A 19,064-nucleotide genomic window follows, 5' to 3' on the forward strand; every position below is an offset into this window, starting at 1 on the left:
GTGTGCGACCACGAAAGTTTTCCAAGATCCTTGTTTTATCCTCATTATAGACAAATGCCTGTTTGTCATTTGAACGTTGCCAGATCCCTCTGAGTCTGGAGGAGGGCAGGTTTTCTTTAGGGTGGGTGAAGGAACAGGGTATCACAATGCACGATGTCACCAAGGCCTTGAGGTCTTTTACAACAGTGGCTTTCCATTCTCCACTAAACACAGGGCTGCAAAAAGCTGAAAGAGAAAAATGGAGGTGACAAAGAAAGAAGTGAAGTGGAAAAAACACACAATATTTTCAAAACTATTTGAGTTACCTGCCAAAAGTAGACACAACATCATCATCTTCCTCTGTTTGTTCATACTTCTTTGAGTTTTTGTTGCTGAGGCGTTCAAATGCAAAGAAAACAAAAATTAGGTGGAAGAAAAATGTCATGTATGACCACATGCAAATTACTATTGCAAAAGTGAAACTACTTGTAAATGTATTTATATGACAAATACTGACATTATTCATGTCCTCATATACAATTGATATATTTTAACTAATGAAAAAAATAGACAGGAAGAAAAAATGACATAAATGAAATTAGCTGGACAAACAATAGTAAATAAGAAAAAATATCTGAAAAGAAACAAAATATCCCGAGTTGCTCAGCAGTACATCAGAAACAATCAATATCAAAAACTCTAAGTCTACTGGATATTCTGATCCATATTATTTAATTATAATTTGGTGCTATCAGAAACTTAAAACCTTACCAGATACTGCTGCTGTGTGGCTGATCAAGACTGTTTGTTTCTGCACATGTGGGATTCCCTATATAAAGATGTGAACTCGATGGCCAGTGACAACTACAAAAAGAAAAAAACTGTGGCAGTGATAACAGAGTAGTTGAGGTAATGACAATAAAGTGGTGTGATGCAGGGGCAGGATGGGCCTCTTCTCCATGTGCATAATGATACAGTTTTATCTTGGGACCTTAAGACTTTTGAAAGACAAAAACCCATGACCCATTAATACATCCAAAGTACTGTTTTGCACATAGGATTTAAAATGGACCTGTGAAATCAGTACCGACTTCAAGCTTTACAAACGGAAAGCAGTGTTGTCCAGTGGAAATAGCAGTTAGAGAAGTTGTCTTAAAGCAAACCAATAAGGAAATATTCAATATATACAGCAGCTATTATGTATTTTATGACTACAGCATGAAACTTTCTCCACTGCTTCTATAAACCATGAAGTTTATTTTCAGATGTGGAGGTATTTCAGATTTGACCTCTGGGACAGGGCAGAGCCCCCTGGAGTAACAAGTGTGGTGTAGAATAAACTAGCGTGCTAGCTTTTGATTAGAATGTTCGCTAATGTGCTAATTAGTCATGTGATTCCATAGATCACAGCAGAAGTTGTCAGTGTTTTTAACAAGCTATAGCTACCTTAACACCTGGAAATGGTAGAGTCTGCAGTCCCCCAGCAAAATTGGTGCTCTTAAGCAAAATTATGTTACATCAGCCATAGCAGCAAATTCACATCTTTATGCAATTTTGGCAAAGATATACATGATTATAATGGGGAAATGATGCAAAAACTGGAAAAATACAATGCTGAGGTCAAGGACCCCCCACGGTCACCAGAAGTCAGATATGAATTGCCTTGAAATAAAACCTGGGGGTATGTAGATTATATGTTGAAACGTAAGCGCTTTAGTCATAAAATTCACAAATGGTTTACTTACCTGCCCCACTAGAAATTCAGATGCTTCTGTTGCATTGTGTGGTTTTACAACAAGGCATTCAAACATTCAGTCAGTTACAGTTTGCTCACGCCACGAGAAAACAGCAAAACATGTAGAGGAAACAGTTGTGTATGCTGCTATTTTTAGAAGTGGTAACGTTAAACAAAAAATACATGTTGTACTTTGTGTTCCTCAGTGATTCCAGCAAAGACAGTTTCACTTTCTCTCAGTGACTTTCTTCCAGGAATGTTCTTTCCTGACGTGACGGCCCACTTCCCCTCTGATTTCAGGCAGAGGAAAGTGCAGAAAACACATCTGGCAATATCTGATTAGGGACAGTACAGAAATTATTGGTATGGGGAGAGAGTTGGAAAAGCAGGAAGGTATCGTCATTTTTTATTTCTGTTGAAAGAAGTGCAGCTCCTTTTCTTTTTTTTCACAGACAAACAAGAAGCTAATGTCTGTTTTTAGAAACATATTAAGAAACAGAAAGAACATAGAGCTCTTATTGTGACAACTGATCAAATGTTATCTTTGTCAAACAGAATTTTGAGTTATAATTTCTGTTTAGATCTGCATGTGTCCACAAACTGGACTGGACTGACTGTAATTTTGATAGTAAAATTAACAGACTTGTGGAAATGATAGAGCTGATCTAAAATAGTTGTATATTTTCAAGATTTTGGGCCCACTTATTTCCAATGTGTTTTTGATTTTACATCTTCCTACATCTTCCTACATAACAACACAATCAAATTGGTCTGAATGTAGTATGAGAGGCACCTGGCTTTCCTTCAGTGGACTTAAGTGGACAGATTGCCTCAACTGGAGCGTCATGTTGTCAAAAAGCCCACAGATGTGCAACGTGGCTGCAGTACAGGTGTGGCAGAGCATCATCAGGGAACGTACCAAGTCTCTATATGTCAGACAGATTAACTTGATTTTGAGAATTTGTCCATCTACTTTCTGTTCCAAATTTATGAATGTATTTTTGGTGCAAAACAACTGAGCACCTGTGACAGTGGAATTAGTAGTTGAATAAAACAGTCACACGTGTGTAATTAGTAAATTTGGGGTCACAGAGAAAAGATGCTCTAGGAGTTGCACACTTGTAGAATATTTTTCTTTCCCACAAACACAACACAGCAGTAACACCTTCTCAAATTCTTCATTGCAAGGGCACAAATCCTGTTTTACAAATCACAAATTAAGAAACTCATACACTCACATTTTTGCTACAGTTGCTGCAGTGAATGTGTTTTGCACCACATTCACTGCAGCAACCGACATGATGCTCCATTGAGAGAAAAAAAATCTACAAGTGTGCAGCATCTTTTCTCTCTGACCTCAAATTTACTGATACACATGTGACAATTTTATACAACTACTAATTCCACTGTCGCAGGTGCCCAGTTGTTTAGCACCAAAATTACCTTCATACAAAAATACCCTCATATCCTATTATCTTCACTGACCTTTCGGGTTGGTTATAAACTCTCTAAAGCTTGAGTGAGCACGTCAACCCTCATTAATGCTTTTGAAATTGAACCTGCTGGAGGCAATGCAACAAAAGTTTCACCTTTCTCACACTTTGTGACTGCACCGTAAGATATCACACACATTTATTAACACTACTGCTGCTGCTGCTACGTCCGCGTTTAACTTCCCCACACAAAGCATTGAAGAGACATTGATTTCCACTTTGGCCTGCAGTTTTTTCTTTTGCCTCTAGAGTTCATGTCTTTCTCAACTTAACTGCACAATAGCACAGCACAAGTGGGCATTCTCAATGAAGTGTTTTTAGTAGACACAGACTTCTTTGATCAACCAGACAGCAGCTTTATCAGGTAAGTTTCTGGCAGGGCTACATTATTCTTAAATGTCTTGGTTCTTTAAATATTTCATTTCTAAAGTAGTGTTGAGCTCAGGAGTGAAGGAATGATACAGTTTGTCTGACTGGTTCGATTTTTATACTGAAGTGTGTGAGGCTGATTGACTTACTGTGTGAAAACAGTCATGAACAGAAAGAGAGTGCAGGCAAATCACCTATGAAATAAACTGTTTTTACTTTTGGTGAGAAAATGTATGGTTGCTGTATTATGTGTTGCTTATGATGTGTCTATCCTTACTAGGACTTTAAAAAATACCGGTATTTGCTGTGTGAATAGAAACCTCCTGTATGTGAAGATTAGCACTGAAGAAGTTCCACTTTCACAGCTGTGTTGTAATTGCATAATGCATGTAGCATCAGTAGGTTGTGATTTTATTTTTTATTTCCTTTCATGTCATTAATACAACCCACAGTGTATTGCGCCAACAAAACCTCAGCGAAGTACTGGCAAAGACAGAAACATGAAGATATTCTGTCTTCTTTTGGCAGGTAGCATAACTAGTCACCTCTTTGTTTTCAATCTATTTCTTGTGTATCGTAGTTATCAAAAAACATCTGGACTTCTTTTTTTGTCACCTCCATTTTTCTCTTTCAGCTTTTTGCAGCCCTGTGTTTAGTGGAGAATGGAAAGCCACTGTTGTAAAAAACCTCAAGGCCTTGGTGACATCGTGCATTGTGATACCCTGTTCCTTCACCCACCCTAAAGAAAACCTGCCCTCCTCCAGACTCAGAGGGATCTGGCAACGTTCAAATGACAAACAGGCATTTGTCTATAATGAGGATAAAACAAGGATCTTGGAAAACTTTCGTGGTCGCACACGGTTGCTGGGAGAGTTGGGTCAAGACAACTGCACCTTAGAAATTACTGACATCAAAAATCATGACAATGGCCCGTTCTGTTTCCGGATTGAACTAGCACGAACAGAGAATGACCTGTCCACCATAGACAAGTTCTCCTTTATTGAGGATTGTGCCGAGTTGACAATGCTCTGTATGTCACCAACCTTACAAGATTTCACACATCACCAGTCAGTTTTCTATGTTACAATGATTTGCCTCTCACCTGAGCTCTGCCTTTTTTCATTTACAGCTGAACCTCCAACGCCTTCACTGGTTCACCTAGAGACAGGAACTGAGGGACATCCTTACACTGTCACCTGTTCAGTCACCCACACCTGTCCCTCCCATGTGCCTACACTCACATGGAGCAGGAGCACCCCAGAAAAGATTGTTGAGAGTCACAGACAACTTCATCCTGGTCACTGGGAGATACAATCCATCCTGACGTTCATTCCTGAGGAGAAGGACGATCACAGTGAAATCACCTGCACAGCTGTCTTTAATGGACAGAAGACATCCTCTGCAACAATGAAACTCTACATAAAACGTAAAGAGCTTTTCACTTTGTTGTTGAACTCTGAGGATGTCCGATGTCTAATGTAAATTCTGTCTATTTGCAGGTACAGAAAACTACAACCACATCATCATCCCCACTGTGGTGGGGATTGCCATCACTGTGATCTCTGCAGTCGTCTGCATTTTCATGGTGAAAAAATACAAGTGAGCAATGCAGTAACAGATCAACAGAGCATAATAGATGAGCGCAAAACATCATTTTTCTTCATGCACTTTCCCCAATTGTTTAATTCATTTGTGTACAGTGTATGCACTTTAATAAAAGAAGATTGTTTTCTCTCTGCTTAAGGAGACGCATTGCAGAGCTCCAAAGTCAGGATGGCAGGTACAAATATTAAAAAACAGATTTAGTTCATTGTATTACATTGATACCACATGATTTCAACTCCGCACTTCTTTCTTTTTTGGTTTTATCATAATATAATTTTCCATGACGTTTAGCATGTGGAACCGAATTTCCAGGCTGTCTCGCAGGTGAGAAGCAACAGTGATTTGTTTTAACTTTCTCTTCCTGGAGTTGGCAAGAGTAATGTATTCTTAGTAACTTTTCATTTCAGAACTATACAATTCAATCTGTGAAATTTTCAGGTTTCGTTCCGGAGGCCCAGGACCATCTCATTCTGATCAAAGGCAAGAGGAAGTTTAGGTTCTTTATCTATGATCTGTTTTACTGTGTGTAATTTTGGCGTTCTGTACTGTCGCAAGTACAGTAGTGTATAGGTCACAGAATCATTCGCTATAATTTGCATGTGTAGCGTGGTGCACTTCTTGCTGTTTTTCATCTACGCATTTATTTATATGCTTCACAACATTTGCATAGTTTCTGTTCTTCTTTTTTTGCAGAAGGTCAATTTGGAGCAGAGTTTCAAGGTAATACATGAAAAACACTGATCACAGCTCATCAGCCTCCACAAATATATATCTTTAGAACGCATTTTCAGAGTTCAAACACACTTTGGTGTTCACAGTTAAATCTAAGTTAATGTTTAAGAATTTTTTTTGTTAAAATCTAATAAGTATGTATCTGTTTCATTTTTTTCTGCATTCAATTTTTTTTGATTTATGATGATTTATATTACATGATATGTTATTGTCCATTACAGACGGCCTAGGGGGGACATGGTGGATTTTGGACATACGTAAGCGAGTTAAACATAAGACAACTAAATAGCTCATTGTTGCTTACCCGACTGTGTAGTGACATAAATTCTAATCCACAGGCCCAATAATGTGAATTCACAATCCTGCACTGACCAGAAAGTCTCCAAGCCTCGTTTTCCATCCCCTAAAAGGTACATGTCTTACTCCTCTTAAACCTGACCAGTTGGTAAAATACTGTAAAAATATCATGTATTACAGAACATCAATGTCTTATGTCTTATTCTTTTTCTCTCTCTCCTTATTATTGTTTTTTTTTTTCATGGACCAGCCAACCAAAATCCTGCAATTACAAAGAGGTATTATTCATTTACAAATGATTTATTTCCAAGAATTGCACACAGTACACTGACAATATCAACATCTGGGACGATACTGACCTTCATCTCTCACAGGATCTTGATGATGGTGACGATTACATGAACACTGCAGACCTCAATGTCTACGGAAACATCTGAAAAAAGAAAATTAGTTTCCAAGGAGAGTGTTTGTTTGTGTTTGTGCAAGCAAAAGATGTAAAAGTGATCATCTGTATAAGTGCATCTGATAATTGCAGTTTTGTTATGCATGACCACTGTGGTAATCTATCAATTAAAACATATTTGAAGAATTTGATTATTTAGGGGAAGTAAAGTGCACTATGTATGATAATATATCATAAACTGTATATTTTAATGTAATTGTAATTACTTTTGCATAGCTGTTAAGTATGCACCTTTGTTCTGTCTGTGTATTCAGACATGCTGTCACCATTGCTGGGCCTGAGAGATGAATGGATACTGTGAGATAAATGGATACTGAAGGCAATTAATACCTGAGAAAGCGATAAGCGAAATATCTGTTATTTCAGTGGTATCAATTTTTCCATCTTACTCTGCAAAAGTCAACTGAGCATATTTTTCAAAATGTCAGATATTTTCTTTTCAAAGAATTGAAATAAACATTCACATATCCAGACATACAGGGCATTTTAAAATTGTATTTTTCACATTTTCTTAAGTTGCAGCTTTGTGCTAAAAAAAAAAAAAGGAAAAAAGATTCCTGATCAATATACACTCATACTCTATAAGGACAAAACAAAAACACAATCTGAGCTCAATTTCAAGTGTAATCGTAAAGGGTCTAAATGTGTATGTCCATGTGATATTTCTGTGATATTTTCTTTTAATACATTTGCAAATTCCAAAATTCTGAATTAGTTTTTCTTACTATTTTGGTGTGATGATGAGTTTGATATTTCACCCTCAATAGCTAAAATGAGTTATTACAAATCTGAGACATAAGAGAAACTATATGGCTTTATTCAAAAAAGCTGTGAAAAAACTGCCTTTTTCTGACGGGGAGAACACCAATATGTCTCAAGTTCGGTTACGTTCGCCATCTTCCCATGACCCCCTGAAGTGAAATCTGATTGGATCTTTACAGGCCTCCAATTTGTAAGCAAGAAGTTAACAAACAATAACAGACCCGCTAACACAGCCGCAGGAGCACCAGGGAGAAATATAGGGCAAGTGAGGAGAGAGCAGTGGATACAAATCGCTCGGTCATCTGCTTTGGACTTTTCATGAGATTTTTGTGATCTGTGGACCCTCACGGTCCCACGGACTAAAGGAATACAAATAATGGAGGAATGAAGAGAGAATCGGAAGTTCTATACATCTTAACGGTAGGCAGTCACCACGCTCAGCTGGTACACAATGCTGGTAGATATTAATAAATCATATTTATATGCTTATGGATAGTGGAAAATAAACTACATAAACGGGCCAACGGGCTGTTGCAGTGTGTTGATCTCTCAGGGCCACCATAGATAGGGACCTCAGCTGGTCAAAGGTGGGAAAAGCGCTGTGCTGCAAAATCTGACCTTATTTCAGTAATCTTACCAGAAAGATTTTAAAAAGCTAAAATGCTAAATAATTTCTGGATTTTAGGACTCATCCCTGCAGTGCTCTATACATGTAATGTTCTACATCTAAATACAGGCAGAATGTTTTTTGCCTGTCAGCAGTATGTTGGAATTAAGTTTTAATAAGGTGCATTGATTTTAATGTAGATTTTAAGAAGAATCATTAACTTTTTTACACAAGAGTCAACACAATGTGCTACCTGCTTGCACTGGCATTGTGCATGGTCATGTAATATGTGTTTACAGGTTTAAAACACTGTTTTAAAATGAAAATGTATTAGTATGGCTGTCAGTATGCTTTAGTGAGCAGGATCTTTCCCCTCCTTGTGGTCAGCAAATTGCACCGCCCACATTTCAGGAAGTAGCGATGGTAGAGGTGGGGGAGATTATTGAAACTCAGGCTCACAGGTTCTAAAACTCTTTGTGAACATTCACCTCTGGTGGTAAGGGAATTTGATCATTAATTATCTCATGTCAGTTACAGAATTGCTGTTGTTTTGTTTCAAACCGCTTTCAGGTTATGTTTTTATTTTTATCTGTAGCATTAATGTGATGTCTTAAAAAAAACATGTATGTAATTATTTAATGCGAATGTCTTGTATACATTATTTTTCTGCAAGTCATCAGGCCTTCAACCTTTGAAGACCTGATGTGATTGTTTTGAGCTTGAAACATGCAAAAAACAGGAACCCTTGCCATCTGCTGTTTTGACTCTATTGTTGACTGCTGTGAATCTGTCCTATAAGAGTTCCAGAACATAATGGAAATCCAGGAGTGATTGAACTGATTGACTACTCCGTTAACATTAGGATGAATCTGATGACTCTGTGGGGGAGTAGGGGGAGGTAGAGCACAGCCTAATCCGGCAGGGGAGAGTTTAGCTCAAAAAGGCATCTCTCCTTGACTCTACCTCCCTCATTCAAAATGGCTGCCACTTTCTCCAACTGTTTAGGGGAGTTTGTTTGCTGAATCTGATAGTGTGTTTTGTCAGAGTTGATGATGGTGTTGTTTGTGGTAGCATAGGCAAGAAAAAGAAAACAGTCGTGGTGTGAGGAGCAGTGATGGCTGGCATTAGGGGAGTGACTCTGTGACGCCAGTGATCACTGTCTAGCCTCCTGGAGGTGTCGTGGGACCAACTAGACGAAACACTGGTGAAAGGAGGTTCCCACCTGTTGACCCCAAAGACATGTTAGTTATTACTGCTCATTAGTCTGTATAGCTAATTAATAGTTATCATAGGACATGTTAAGCTTAGGGAGCTATTCACTGAGTCTGGTCCATTTTCTGTAGCACAAGTTTCTTGTGTTTACCTTAAATATAGGAACATTTGAATTTTCTAGAGGATGTACTTTTGATAATTGAATAACAGATTTTCTGTTTTATTTATTTATTTTTAACCTCTTTTAACTTCAATGCATGAAACTAAGATGTTTATTTTACATATATTTTAGGTGGAAACATGTCTGGATTCAGCCATATTCTCCTGAGCTTGTGTATTATAGGTACTACAATATTGTACTATTTAATTTTTCAACATATACACACTAACAACCTTTTCCTTTTTTCTGAATTTAAATTGTCCTTTTTCCATAATGGTCCTTTGCAGGATTCATTTTCTGCAGTTCCAGCGCTTGGAATGTAAATCTGCCAAACAACATTAAAGGATTGGTGGGTTCCTGCCTCGTCATCCCGTGCAGTTTTGACTATTATCAGTATCCACCTAGAAGACCAGAGCGTGTGGTTTGGTACCAGTATGTGAGCCATGGATATCCTTTGGTTTATGACCGGTGGTACCCACATAGTGTCATTAATATATTTAAAGGAACAACAAGTCTATACCGCCATACAAATAGTAAGACATGCAGTCTAAGGATCTACCCATTGACTTGGTCTCACCACAGACAGAAGATTTACCCCTGGGTAGATCCAGAGAATGTCGGGAAAAGCACCTACCGATTCTATGATACAACTGTAACAATTGAAGTAGTGGGTAGGTAGTGCACTTATAAAAACTTTATTGTTACATGGATGTATATTTATTCTCATAAATAACTCTTGACACTTTCTTTATAAAGGCACTGCAGAGAAACCAGACATTATGATCTCTGGAGACAGGAAGGTCGGACAGTATGTGCAAGTGGAATGCTCTGTTTATCACACCTGTCCCACTGACCCACCCACTCTGAAACTCAACATCCCATTACAAAGCCATCAGACTCGTACCATCATGTCTAATGCCATGTACAAAACTTCTTTGACGACCATGTTGTACATAGAGAAGGACCACCTAACTGTGGAGTGCTCCGTCCGGCACACTGGTGGTCTAAGTGCACAAAACTCCCAAACCTTAAATGCAGAATGTATGTGATGCATACATATTAAAAGAAAATCCTGTTTTTCTTTTATGCTGACCCAAAATTTTAACATTTACCATTTGTATCTCAGGCTCCTTTTCACGTCTGACTATCAGCGCTCCATCAGAAGAATTTCTTGAGGGATATGCAAGCAAAGTAATCTGCACTGCCTCATACACATGCCCTAAAAATGTACCAACTCTCACATGGAACTACATGAGCATGCCAGCCTCAACTGACACCAGGAACATCGCAAATGCTAAGTGGACGACTGTTTCCACGCTGACATTCACTGCATCAGCTAACGACCATGGGAGATCTCTGACATGCTATGCAGAGTTCAGTGGGGGAGGGAGGCTAGAAGAGAGCATCACCCTACGGGTAAAGAGTGAGTAGAAATAATAATAATCTTCATTTAACAACTGATCCTTATCAGCTTTATAGCCTTTCTAGTAGTCATATGCCAGAACTATCCTGAATGACTAAAACTAGTGCTGTAGTTTCTGTTGTTTCTGTCATTTTTATTTTTTTTATTTCTCAGAGCTGGCTTGTTCTTTTTTCTTGTTAAAAATTTGATTATTTTACTTCCTCACGAATGAGTGGAAAATCTATTTTTTGTTGTACTTCCGAAAACTCATGCAGAGAAGCTGTGACTGATATTTTTATGTAGTGTAAATGCTAGTGACAATTTTTTTTTTCTTTTAACAGGAAATATGCTCACTCGTGGTTGGTCCTTCACCACCCCTAGCAGCATCACAGGCATGAGAGGCTCATGTGTCATCATTCCTTGCAGATTCACTTATAGTATCTCCCAGCCTTCTGACCTGCGGGTAATATGGTACTTGTATCAGAGCAATGGATACCCACCTGTATTTGACCGAACACAGAGTGTGATTAGTAAGTTTAATGGGATAACCAGCGTGATGGGTTCCGTGAGGGAGGGAAATTGTAGTCTTAAGATCGAGAGGCTGGAGATGTCACACAACCAGGACAGACTTTACCCATGGATAGATAAGAACTCTATTGCCTCCTTTCATACCAGGGACCAAATGCTTTATGATAAAACCACTCAACTTATTGTTTCAGGTAAGTATCTTAGTATTAAACACCCCACCCCCCCTTTTAGTCAATTCAACCCCAATTCCAAAAAATGCAATTCTCCAAATGACTATTCTTGCTTTGACTTTTATAGACCATGCACAGGAGCCACAGTTGAGCATCAGTGGTATCCCCAGGGTGGGAGAGCAGAGCACAGTGTCCTGCAGTGTGCGCCATACATGTCTTTCCTCTCCCCCCACCCTGACCCTAAATGGTAACCCTGGAGCCGACCTCCACACGGACACTCTGGTATCAGATGGGATTTGGGAAAGGACAGTTGAACGAACTTGGACCGTACAAGAGGCGGATTACAGTGTGAACTGCGTTGTACGCCATCATGGTGGTCAGAGTGCCACAAGAGAGCTTAAGCTGAATGTTGAATGTGAGTACAGTGTGAGACAAGGTGCTACTTTAATTAGATAGATAGATAGATAGATAGATAGATAGATAGATAGATAGATAGATAGATAGATAGATAGATACTTTATTTATCCCTTAGGGGAAATTCATGTTATTATTACTAGAATGAAATGCTCCTGTTTAGCTTTAAGCCTCACTATCAAATTTCTTCTCAGGTCCATACACAGAAATCACAATGGTTGAGCAACCCGGCGAGGCAACAGAGGGTGTAGCAACAAGTGTCATTTGCTCTGTTTCCTACACATGCAAGAAAAATGAACCAATCATAGTGTGGAACTTTAAAGACATGCAGAGTTCATCATACACCAAACCGATGGCGAGCAATACATATAAAACGGTGTCAAATCTAACCTTTATTGGGTCCCTGGGAGATGACGGTAAACCTTTGACTTGTACTGCTAAGTTTTTGACAGGCAAGACCTCAGACTCTGCAGTCCTTCATATAAAAAGTGAGTTCCTGCCATGCCATACTCAGTGGTAACTTACTCAGATGACATTTTAAAAGATTGATGACGTACTCATATCTGTTCAATATAAAGCTACATCCAGCAGCTAGTTAGCTTAGTTTAACACAAAGACTGGAAATGGAGAAACAGCGAGCCTGGCTCTGGGCAAAGGTAACAAAATTTGATTTCCATCACCTCTGCCACTCACTAATTACATGTCTAGTTTGTTTAATCCATACAAAAACCCAAGTGCAAAAACAACAATTCACCCTTTTTATGGGGTGGTATGTGCCTGACCGGTAACTTCCTGGAGCCAAGCAAAAATCCAGCACATAACTCCACATAAAATAATGAATTATCATTTTACACAGGCCTGTTTCCCCATGTGTCCAGTATTTATGCTTAATAAATCTACGCTAACTGGCTGCTGCCTGTAGCCATACATTTAATATACAGTTATGAAAATGGTATCAATCTCTAAATTCTCTACTTTTCTGCCAGAAAGCAAATAATAATATTTAATTTTGATTTGTTCGTTGTCATGTTTTCCAGAATATGTCAAACCAGTTGAAGAAAGAGATCCACATGAAAATGACAGTGGGTGTACTTATCAGTTCTCTCAAAACGCACCTTTCTGTCCTGTCACGTCACACGAGGACTCATCTCTACAGGCATCCCATCATGGCTCGTCTTTCTCTCTTTACAGCGTATCTGGCCGCTGACGTCCCTTTCAGATTCAGCGCCCTGACCCGCTCCTGTGTGGTGATTCCCTGCAGCTTCCAGTATGGGGGGGAAATGGTTCTCACACGCGGCATCTGGTCCAAAAAATCGGGGGGTGTTGTCTACCACAATGGCCAGAGCTATGTACTTGACCATTTCAAGGGCCGCACCAGATTATTAGGAGACCTGCATGAGGGAAACTGCTCACTGGAAATTGATGACATCAAGCCTTTTGACAATGGACCCTTCTGTTTCTCTGCAGAGAGAGAACATGAGAAATATAGATTCAACAACAGCTGTGTATTTATCATTATGAAAGGTCTGGAGTCACAACTATTTACCTTATTGAAATTTGCCAGTATATTCATCTGTTTGCTTTCTAACCTTTTACAATACTCCACTTTGTGCTTTATGTGCTCAGCTTCCCCAGATAAACCAGTGATGACCCAGGTTCCTACAGAAGTCGACGCTGGTTCGACTTTAAGTGTCTCGTGTTCTGTGACGCACACTTGTCCCTCACATCCTCCAGAGTTCTCGTGGAGTGTCCCTAATCTCACCAGTGAAGTCACGCACACCTTGACGACACGAGGCACCTGGGAGACGACCTCCACGATTACTTTCATGGTTGCAGGAGGAGACGGAGTCAAAAGCCTAACATGTACTGCCATCTTCTGGCGGGACAAGCAACAAGCCAGTACTGTCACACTGAATGTGAAGGGTTAGAGCACAAGATTCAGTCTGTCCTGTATACGTCTTGCAATTGTCTCATATATTGAGTTGTGTATTTTCCGTACGACATTTGCACAAACCTCAAATGTTCTTACATCAACAGGATCACTGATGTACCAGTTGAGAAGCTCTCTTCCAATATCCATTCCAGTTTCAGCCTTGGTCCTGATTGTAATCATCTTAGCTGTGGTGTTTGTAGTGGTCATCTGGAGAAAAAGGTACAATACATTTGTGTGACTTGTATTGGCTTTAAAACATGACCTGGTTTTATAGCATTGTTTCAAACCAACAGGAAGCACAATGACAACTCACTGAAACCACCTCCTCGACCAGAGAAAAGGTCTGTATTTAAACCTAATTGTGCGTCATGATGACAAGACTGAAAGTGGTTACTATGTACAGTTAGATTCGGTGGAAAGAAATGGCTCTGCTCGAAAAGAATCAGAGCAGTATCCATGATTGCAGAGGGAGAACTAATCTGTCCTTCACAAATATAAATGAACATGAAACAAAACATTAGTTAAATCAACAGTAGCAAAAATAGCACATAAGGAGGAAAGGAGGAAAATGTATGTCTATCATCTTCCTCGATGATCAAATCTCTGTCTCTGCAATTCACACTTCCACAGGAGATCACTATGGGATAGATTATCCAGGTAAGGTTAATTCAAAATTGTAAATGGACTCATGTGAAATAAAAATCACTGAGCTGAAAATTTGTGCACAGCCTTCTTACTTCGTCTTGCTTAAAATAATTTTTCCTCATCAAAATGTCCAGGAGATACCCCGAGGACAGGGAGAGACCTCCGAGACCAGAAAAACGGTATGTCAGCAGACTGCTTCTTTTACGAACTGCACAAATAAAGTAGACCCATACTGACAAATAGTAACACTGCGCTTTCCTTATACAGGAGGTCCATTTGGACCCGATTTTCCAGGTAAGAACACTTTACAACACCTTACAGCACCTTATGCCTAAAAACAAAAGCAAACATTCACTTTTAATCCCCAACTGATACGCATGAAGTTTACATTCATACCCTTTTCAGAAGAGAAGAGAATGTGCGTGTTGGGTGGCACAGTGAAGGGAAACCCAGGTATGTGTTGTTCAGTTCTCTTGGCTTTAGATTTTACCATTTCACTGTCACTTTAATATTTTAATTGGCGTTATTCTCACAGGAAGTCTTTCTGGAGCAGGTTTTCAAGGTACCATTTTAAATCTTCTGTTGTATGAATCATTTGCAGCACAGAAAGACACACAAGACATCCACTCAAAATATGAAATAATATAGATAAAATATTTATTACCCTTGCAGACAACAAGGCAACACTGCAGACCTCAGTGTGGGCTTTTTGTAAGTGTTTCTCAACAACATCACACAGGCCCAACAGTAAGTACAGACTAAAACTGATAAGTAATTCAATCATGAATGATGTTTCTGTGAAAAAAAAGTAATTTATGAAAACAAAAAATAATAATTTTACAGCCACAGTTGATGCCAAATGCAACTAGATTTACTTTAAACTAGGTTAATAGTACATAAGTAATCATGTTGTGTGTTTGAAGGACCACATGTCTGCTGAATAAACTGCAGTTACATGACTATCTCCATTACTCTGTGTTCAGATTGTAATTGATTCCAGTTTTCCTTTAATTTGTTGCAGGATTTCCAAATGTTTGGCAACTTTTGAGTTCTTCATGACATCAAGGAAATATCACATGCTTACAGGACAATGTTGCTTTTGTTATTTTAGATTAATACCAATGCTGTGCAGTACCTGTGTTTTTGTATGTTTGCGCTTGCATTTAAACTTCATTTAAAGAATGTATAATGACATTTAGCTGTCACTTTACTGAATTTACCCATCTTTTAAATAAACATTATGATGAATATGCTTTTCTGTCACTTTTTCTGAAATGTACTTTCACACATACCATCACGTTATGAGGGGTGACTTTAGGTCTCAAAGTAGAAGAGTGTCTTCTTACGGAAAATCTTTCACTCCTGTTGTCAATTGTGAGTTTTCATTGTGAGTGTTAAGACAGCGCTCTCCATCATTAAAACGCAAAATGAGGGAATATCTTTTGGAAGAATGATGATCATCATTCAGAGTTCGGAGACTTGTAGAATCAATGCCATGTGCACTGGAGTTGTTCTGGCAGCACGTGGTGGCCCAGCACCTTACTGAGACACTTTATGTTGGTTTTTCCTTTAATTTGTCATCTGTCTGTAGGTCCACTACCAAAAACAAAACATACATACTTTAAATTTAAAACATGAAGTAATCATATGAGTGTTCTCAAAGGGAGGGGCATCTAGAAATGTCAGACTTCCCTTTAACATTTAACATATTTAACTTGACAATTTTTACTACATTTTATATCAATATCATACTTTGTCTTTAAATTGTCTGTAATAAACAGAAAATATTTTTAATCCAACAGGTATGTCTTAATCAAGCTTTAGTGTTGTGATTGTTTAATCAAATATGTCAGTAAATCATATTTAATGATGTGATGTTTTTTTTATATCTACCACTGAGAAGAAAGGAGTTACCATTGTAAAGCATTCAAGATGGCAAACACCTGAACTCCAGAAACAATGTGTCTATGTGTAGCAGTTTGGCATAATGATGACTGGGCGCGCAGATTGTGGTGGTGGAGGATCTGAACTCATCTGGCCCAGGTGAAAAGTTCTCTCCCACACAGCATACCTGAAATTGTCTGGTGTTGGGCTTCCAACATAACTCAACTGATTTGTACAAATTCCTGTGCTGTGAACTACTAACAATTTTATAACTGAGTCTCCTCAATAGTTATTTGACACAAATGTCAGAACTAAATTTTACACTTAAAAATGTTTGAACAGAAAAGATTTTGAAAACTCAAAGAAACCACACAAGTACACTCTAAACACTAAAATAGGATTTAGGTTAATCATAGCATTCAGAATGATAAATCATAATCACAACTTTACCAAATGATATTTTCACACTTTGCTTGCTAACCTTTATACTATCTCACTCATAAGGAGATCACTATGAAGCCAAGTGAGGATGAGGATTAAAAACTGAGCGGAAATATATTTGTATCAGTCAGTTAAGAGAACATGACCAAAGAGATCAGCGGTGCCACCAGGAGCAGAAGGCCAGCACTTGTGCCGCTGGCGCTGTTGCAGTAGTCGCCCTGACAGCAGTCAATTTCTGCTCCAATGGATCCTGTGATCTGTGCAGTTTGCTTGCTTGCGCACATCTGGCTGGAAGCACAGCCCTTCACGATCATCTTTTCTCCTCCGAAAGACACTGAGAGAATGGAAATAGTCTTAATGTGTGAGCCTCAAGTTTTAATACATCTACTAGAATCACTACACATTCATCAGCAGGGCAAATGTTTGGGACAGAGTTAGAGACTTAATGCTGTGGGCCTGTAACCTGTTGTGGAGATGCAGTGGTCCTCATCCCCCTTGCACATCAGAGTTGCATTGCACTGTTGTCCATCACATTTGAAGCACTTTCTACCATTGGGGATGGATATGCTGGCATCTGTAACACAGAACATAAATTGCTCATATTGTGTGGGGAGGTAGAGGGGGATAGCGGGATGATTGTAATGCACTTTTCTTCTTCTTCTGTGCCTTATTTAGAGTTTTACTGATGGATTTGTTGGGGTTTCACTGCTAGTGAAATAACAGCTATTAAAGATAAACAAAATGTAAAGATATAATCTGTGTTATTTGATTGTCCATTGTCTGATTATAATTAAATTTTTCTGAAATACAGGAATTGTTTGATTTTACAGAGACAAGAGAACACACACACACACACACACACACACACACACACACACACACACACACACACACACACACACACACACCCTTGGGCTCCTCTATATTATATTCCAATGGAAGATAAAGTAATTTTCCTCGTATTGGCTTGTCTTGGAATTTGAGATTTGTTTCTCTGACATCTAATATTCAATGTAATCATGATATCTAATATCTAATCATATTGGACTATCATATATAACGTAGGTATGATATAACTCATATCTAGTTATATATAGTAGTTTTAAAATTTTTAACATTTCTTGCACATGCAACTACTGACATGTAAATTTTCAACAAAAACAGCTCTCAGTGCCAAGAATAGACAATATATAAGTAAGTTACCTGGGGCAGGTTGAGTGTTGCAGAGATCAGAGGTGCAACACTTGCTGGTAATTATCGTTCTGCTGATTCCAAAGTTGAGCGATCCCTCAACACACTGTTCGGCCAAAGCACAAATTTTCACGTTGATATCACTAACTTTTAAATCACCTGCAACAAAAGAGAAACCACTGTAAACTGGGCCAATGCAAAGCAATTTTACAATAAGAACAATGCACTGAAAAAAACCATACCTGCATATGAAAGGACTCTTAGAGCGCCACACTGTTGACCCTGTGATGGGCATACCTTTTCTTGGTTTATGCAGGATCCTGAGTCACACTCATAACATTTCAGAGTGTAGGCTGATTTTGGCATGTAACCTGAAACGACCCATGTTTTTTCAGCATATGTAAGGGGCAAATATGTTAACTAAAAACTAAGGTACTTCTTTTCTTAAAGATTTAACATTAAAAAAACAGATAATAGAATAAAAACTTGCCTTTAGGGAGAAGCACAATCCCAAAGATCAGGAGGAGAAGCATTTTGTCAGAGTGGGATACAACGGACTTCTATTTTCACCTGTTATGGCTATATGCTCCCCTGAGAAGGAGTGGTTCAATGATGAAGACCACTCCTCCACTTGATGACAAAATGGGATTTTCTTTTCTTCTTTTTTTTCAGTTTTATCATTTTTAATATATTTTACTATTATTTTTTACAACACAGACACACAGTTCAAAACATACATACATAAATATACAGCAAGGGGTTGCAGGGGTTATGTGCCAATATTACGAAGCCACTTGGAACATTTAGAAATGTAATCAGTTGAATTCACCCTTAGAACTAAGGGATAGGCAGCTAAAATTTGACAGTCAAAAAGCATTTAATTCTACTGACTTAAATTATATATATAGTCGAGTCACTTTTCATATACAGCAGGTCTAGACTGTAAGACACTGTGTACAGTATACAGTATAGAACTCTTTCAATCTGTTGGGCATTTACAGTAGTTGGATATTTGAAAATGTTGTAATGAATTTGCACTAAC

The 19,064-nt window shown here is 38.5% G+C and overlaps 4 protein-coding genes across 7 annotated transcripts in view; 2 read left to right on the forward strand and 2 right to left on the reverse strand.

The window, feature by feature from the left end:
- Positions 1-1,940, reverse strand: part of LOC111664920 (uncharacterized) — a 5,105-nt gene extending 3,165 nt beyond the window's left edge. The window contains exons 1-4 of the mRNA XM_087177524.1: positions 1,725-1,940; positions 751-843; positions 306-371; positions 7-225 (exon numbers count right to left, since the gene is read on the reverse strand). Of these exons, the coding sequence (XP_087033650.1) occupies positions 7-225; positions 306-351 (265 nt within the window). The 5' untranslated portion in view covers positions 352-371; positions 751-843; positions 1,725-1,940. The remainder of the gene's footprint in view (positions 1-6; positions 226-305; positions 372-750; positions 844-1,724) is intronic.
- A 1,482-nt stretch (positions 1,941-3,422) lies between these two features.
- On the forward strand, positions 3,423-7,377 carry LOC111664999 (myelin-associated glycoprotein). The gene is made up of 13 exons (XM_023419845.2): positions 3,423-3,571; positions 4,029-4,104; positions 4,211-4,606; positions 4,706-5,002; positions 5,076-5,175; positions 5,321-5,356; positions 5,473-5,505; positions 5,620-5,661; positions 5,875-5,901; positions 6,135-6,170; positions 6,252-6,323; positions 6,461-6,488; positions 6,585-7,377. Exons 2-13 carry the CDS (start codon positions 4,077-4,079, stop codon positions 6,645-6,647), a joined length of 1,158 nt encoding a protein of 385 aa, XP_023275613.1. The 5' UTR covers positions 3,423-3,571; positions 4,029-4,076; the 3' UTR covers positions 6,648-7,377.
- A 986-nt stretch (positions 7,378-8,363) lies between these two features.
- LOC111664990 (uncharacterized) lies at positions 8,364-15,754 on the forward strand. 4 transcript variants are annotated; one of them, XM_087177564.1, is made up of 20 exons: positions 8,364-8,538; positions 9,547-9,597; positions 9,702-10,085; positions 10,171-10,455; positions 10,541-10,837; positions 11,158-11,535; positions 11,642-11,929; positions 12,123-12,416; positions 12,966-13,010; positions 13,120-13,452; positions 13,555-13,851; positions 13,966-14,080; positions 14,155-14,202; positions 14,492-14,518; positions 14,641-14,685; positions 14,774-14,800; positions 14,915-14,959; positions 15,042-15,068; positions 15,179-15,253; positions 15,528-15,754. In XM_087177564.1, the coding sequence occupies exons 2-19, from the start codon at positions 9,555-9,557 to the stop codon at positions 15,219-15,221; spliced, it is 3,021 nt and encodes a 1,006-aa protein (XP_087033690.1). In that variant the 5' UTR covers positions 8,364-8,538; positions 9,547-9,554; the 3' UTR covers positions 15,222-15,253; positions 15,528-15,754. The 4 variants fall into 4 exon arrangements, with proteins under 4 accessions (XP_087033690.1, XP_087033691.1, XP_023275600.2 ...); XM_023419832.2 differs by having other exon boundaries at positions 8,400-8,538; positions 14,912-14,959; XM_087177563.1 differs by lacking the exon at positions 8,364-8,538 and adding an exon at positions 8,909-9,283 and having other exon boundaries at positions 14,912-14,959.
- A 72-nt stretch (positions 15,755-15,826) lies between these two features.
- Positions 15,827-18,388, reverse strand: LOC111665015 (urokinase plasminogen activator surface receptor-like). The gene is made up of 4 exons (XM_023419869.2): positions 18,265-18,388; positions 18,035-18,181; positions 17,295-17,405; positions 15,827-17,165 (listed from the first exon to the last, which is right to left on the reverse strand). The coding sequence occupies exons 1-4, from the start codon at positions 18,386-18,388 to the stop codon at positions 16,963-16,965; spliced, it is 585 nt and encodes a 194-aa protein (XP_023275637.1). The 3' UTR covers positions 15,827-16,962.
- Positions 18,389-19,064: the final 676 nt, after the last annotated feature.

Source organism: Seriola lalandi, unplaced genomic scaffold (genome assembly GCF_002814215.2).
Source record: "Seriola lalandi dorsalis isolate HSWRI2012SDOR001 ecotype SW California unplaced genomic scaffold, Sedor1 jcf7180002054609, whole genome shotgun sequence".
Lineage (NCBI taxonomy): Eukaryota > Metazoa > Chordata > Actinopteri > Carangiformes > Carangidae > Seriola > Seriola lalandi.

What these genes read in the sequence shown, in the direction of transcription:
- LOC111664999 (XM_023419845.2), top strand. Translation starts at nt 4,077, where the DNA reads ATGAAGATATTCTGTCTTCTTTTGGCAG. An exon ending in CTCCAAAGTCAGGATGGCAG is followed by an intron (nt 5,357 to 5,472) that starts GTACAAATATTA and finishes CATGACGTTTAG; the next exon opens with CATGTGGAACCGAATTTCCA. An exon ending in ATTTGGAGCAGAGTTTCAAG is followed by an intron (nt 5,902 to 6,134) that starts GTAATACATGAA and finishes TGTCCATTACAG; the next exon opens with ACGGCCTAGGGGGGACATGG.
- LOC111664990 (XM_023419832.2), top strand. Translation starts at nt 9,555, where the DNA reads ATGTCTGGATTCAGCCATATTCTCCTGAGCTTGTGTATTATAG. An exon ending in GCTTAAGCTGAATGTTGAAT is followed by an intron (nt 11,930 to 12,122) that starts GTGAGTACAGTG and finishes ATTTCTTCTCAG; the next exon opens with GTCCATACACAGAAATCACA. An exon ending in TGTCACACTGAATGTGAAGG is followed by an intron (nt 13,852 to 13,965) that starts GTTAGAGCACAA and finishes TTACATCAACAG; the next exon opens with GATCACTGATGTACCAGTTG.
- LOC111665015 (XM_023419869.2), bottom strand. Translation starts at nt 18,388, where the DNA reads ATGCCAAAATCAGCCTACACTCTGAAATGTTATGAGTGTGACTCAGGA. An exon ending in AAGAGTCCTTTCATATGCAG is followed by an intron (nt 18,182 to 18,264) that starts GTATGGTTTTTT and finishes CTTTTGTTGCAG; the next exon opens with GTGATTTAAAAGTTAGTGAT. An exon ending in CCACTGCATCTCCACAACAG is followed by an intron (nt 17,166 to 17,294) that starts GTTACAGGCCCA and finishes CCATTCTCTCAG; the next exon opens with TGTCTTTCGGAGGAGAAAAG.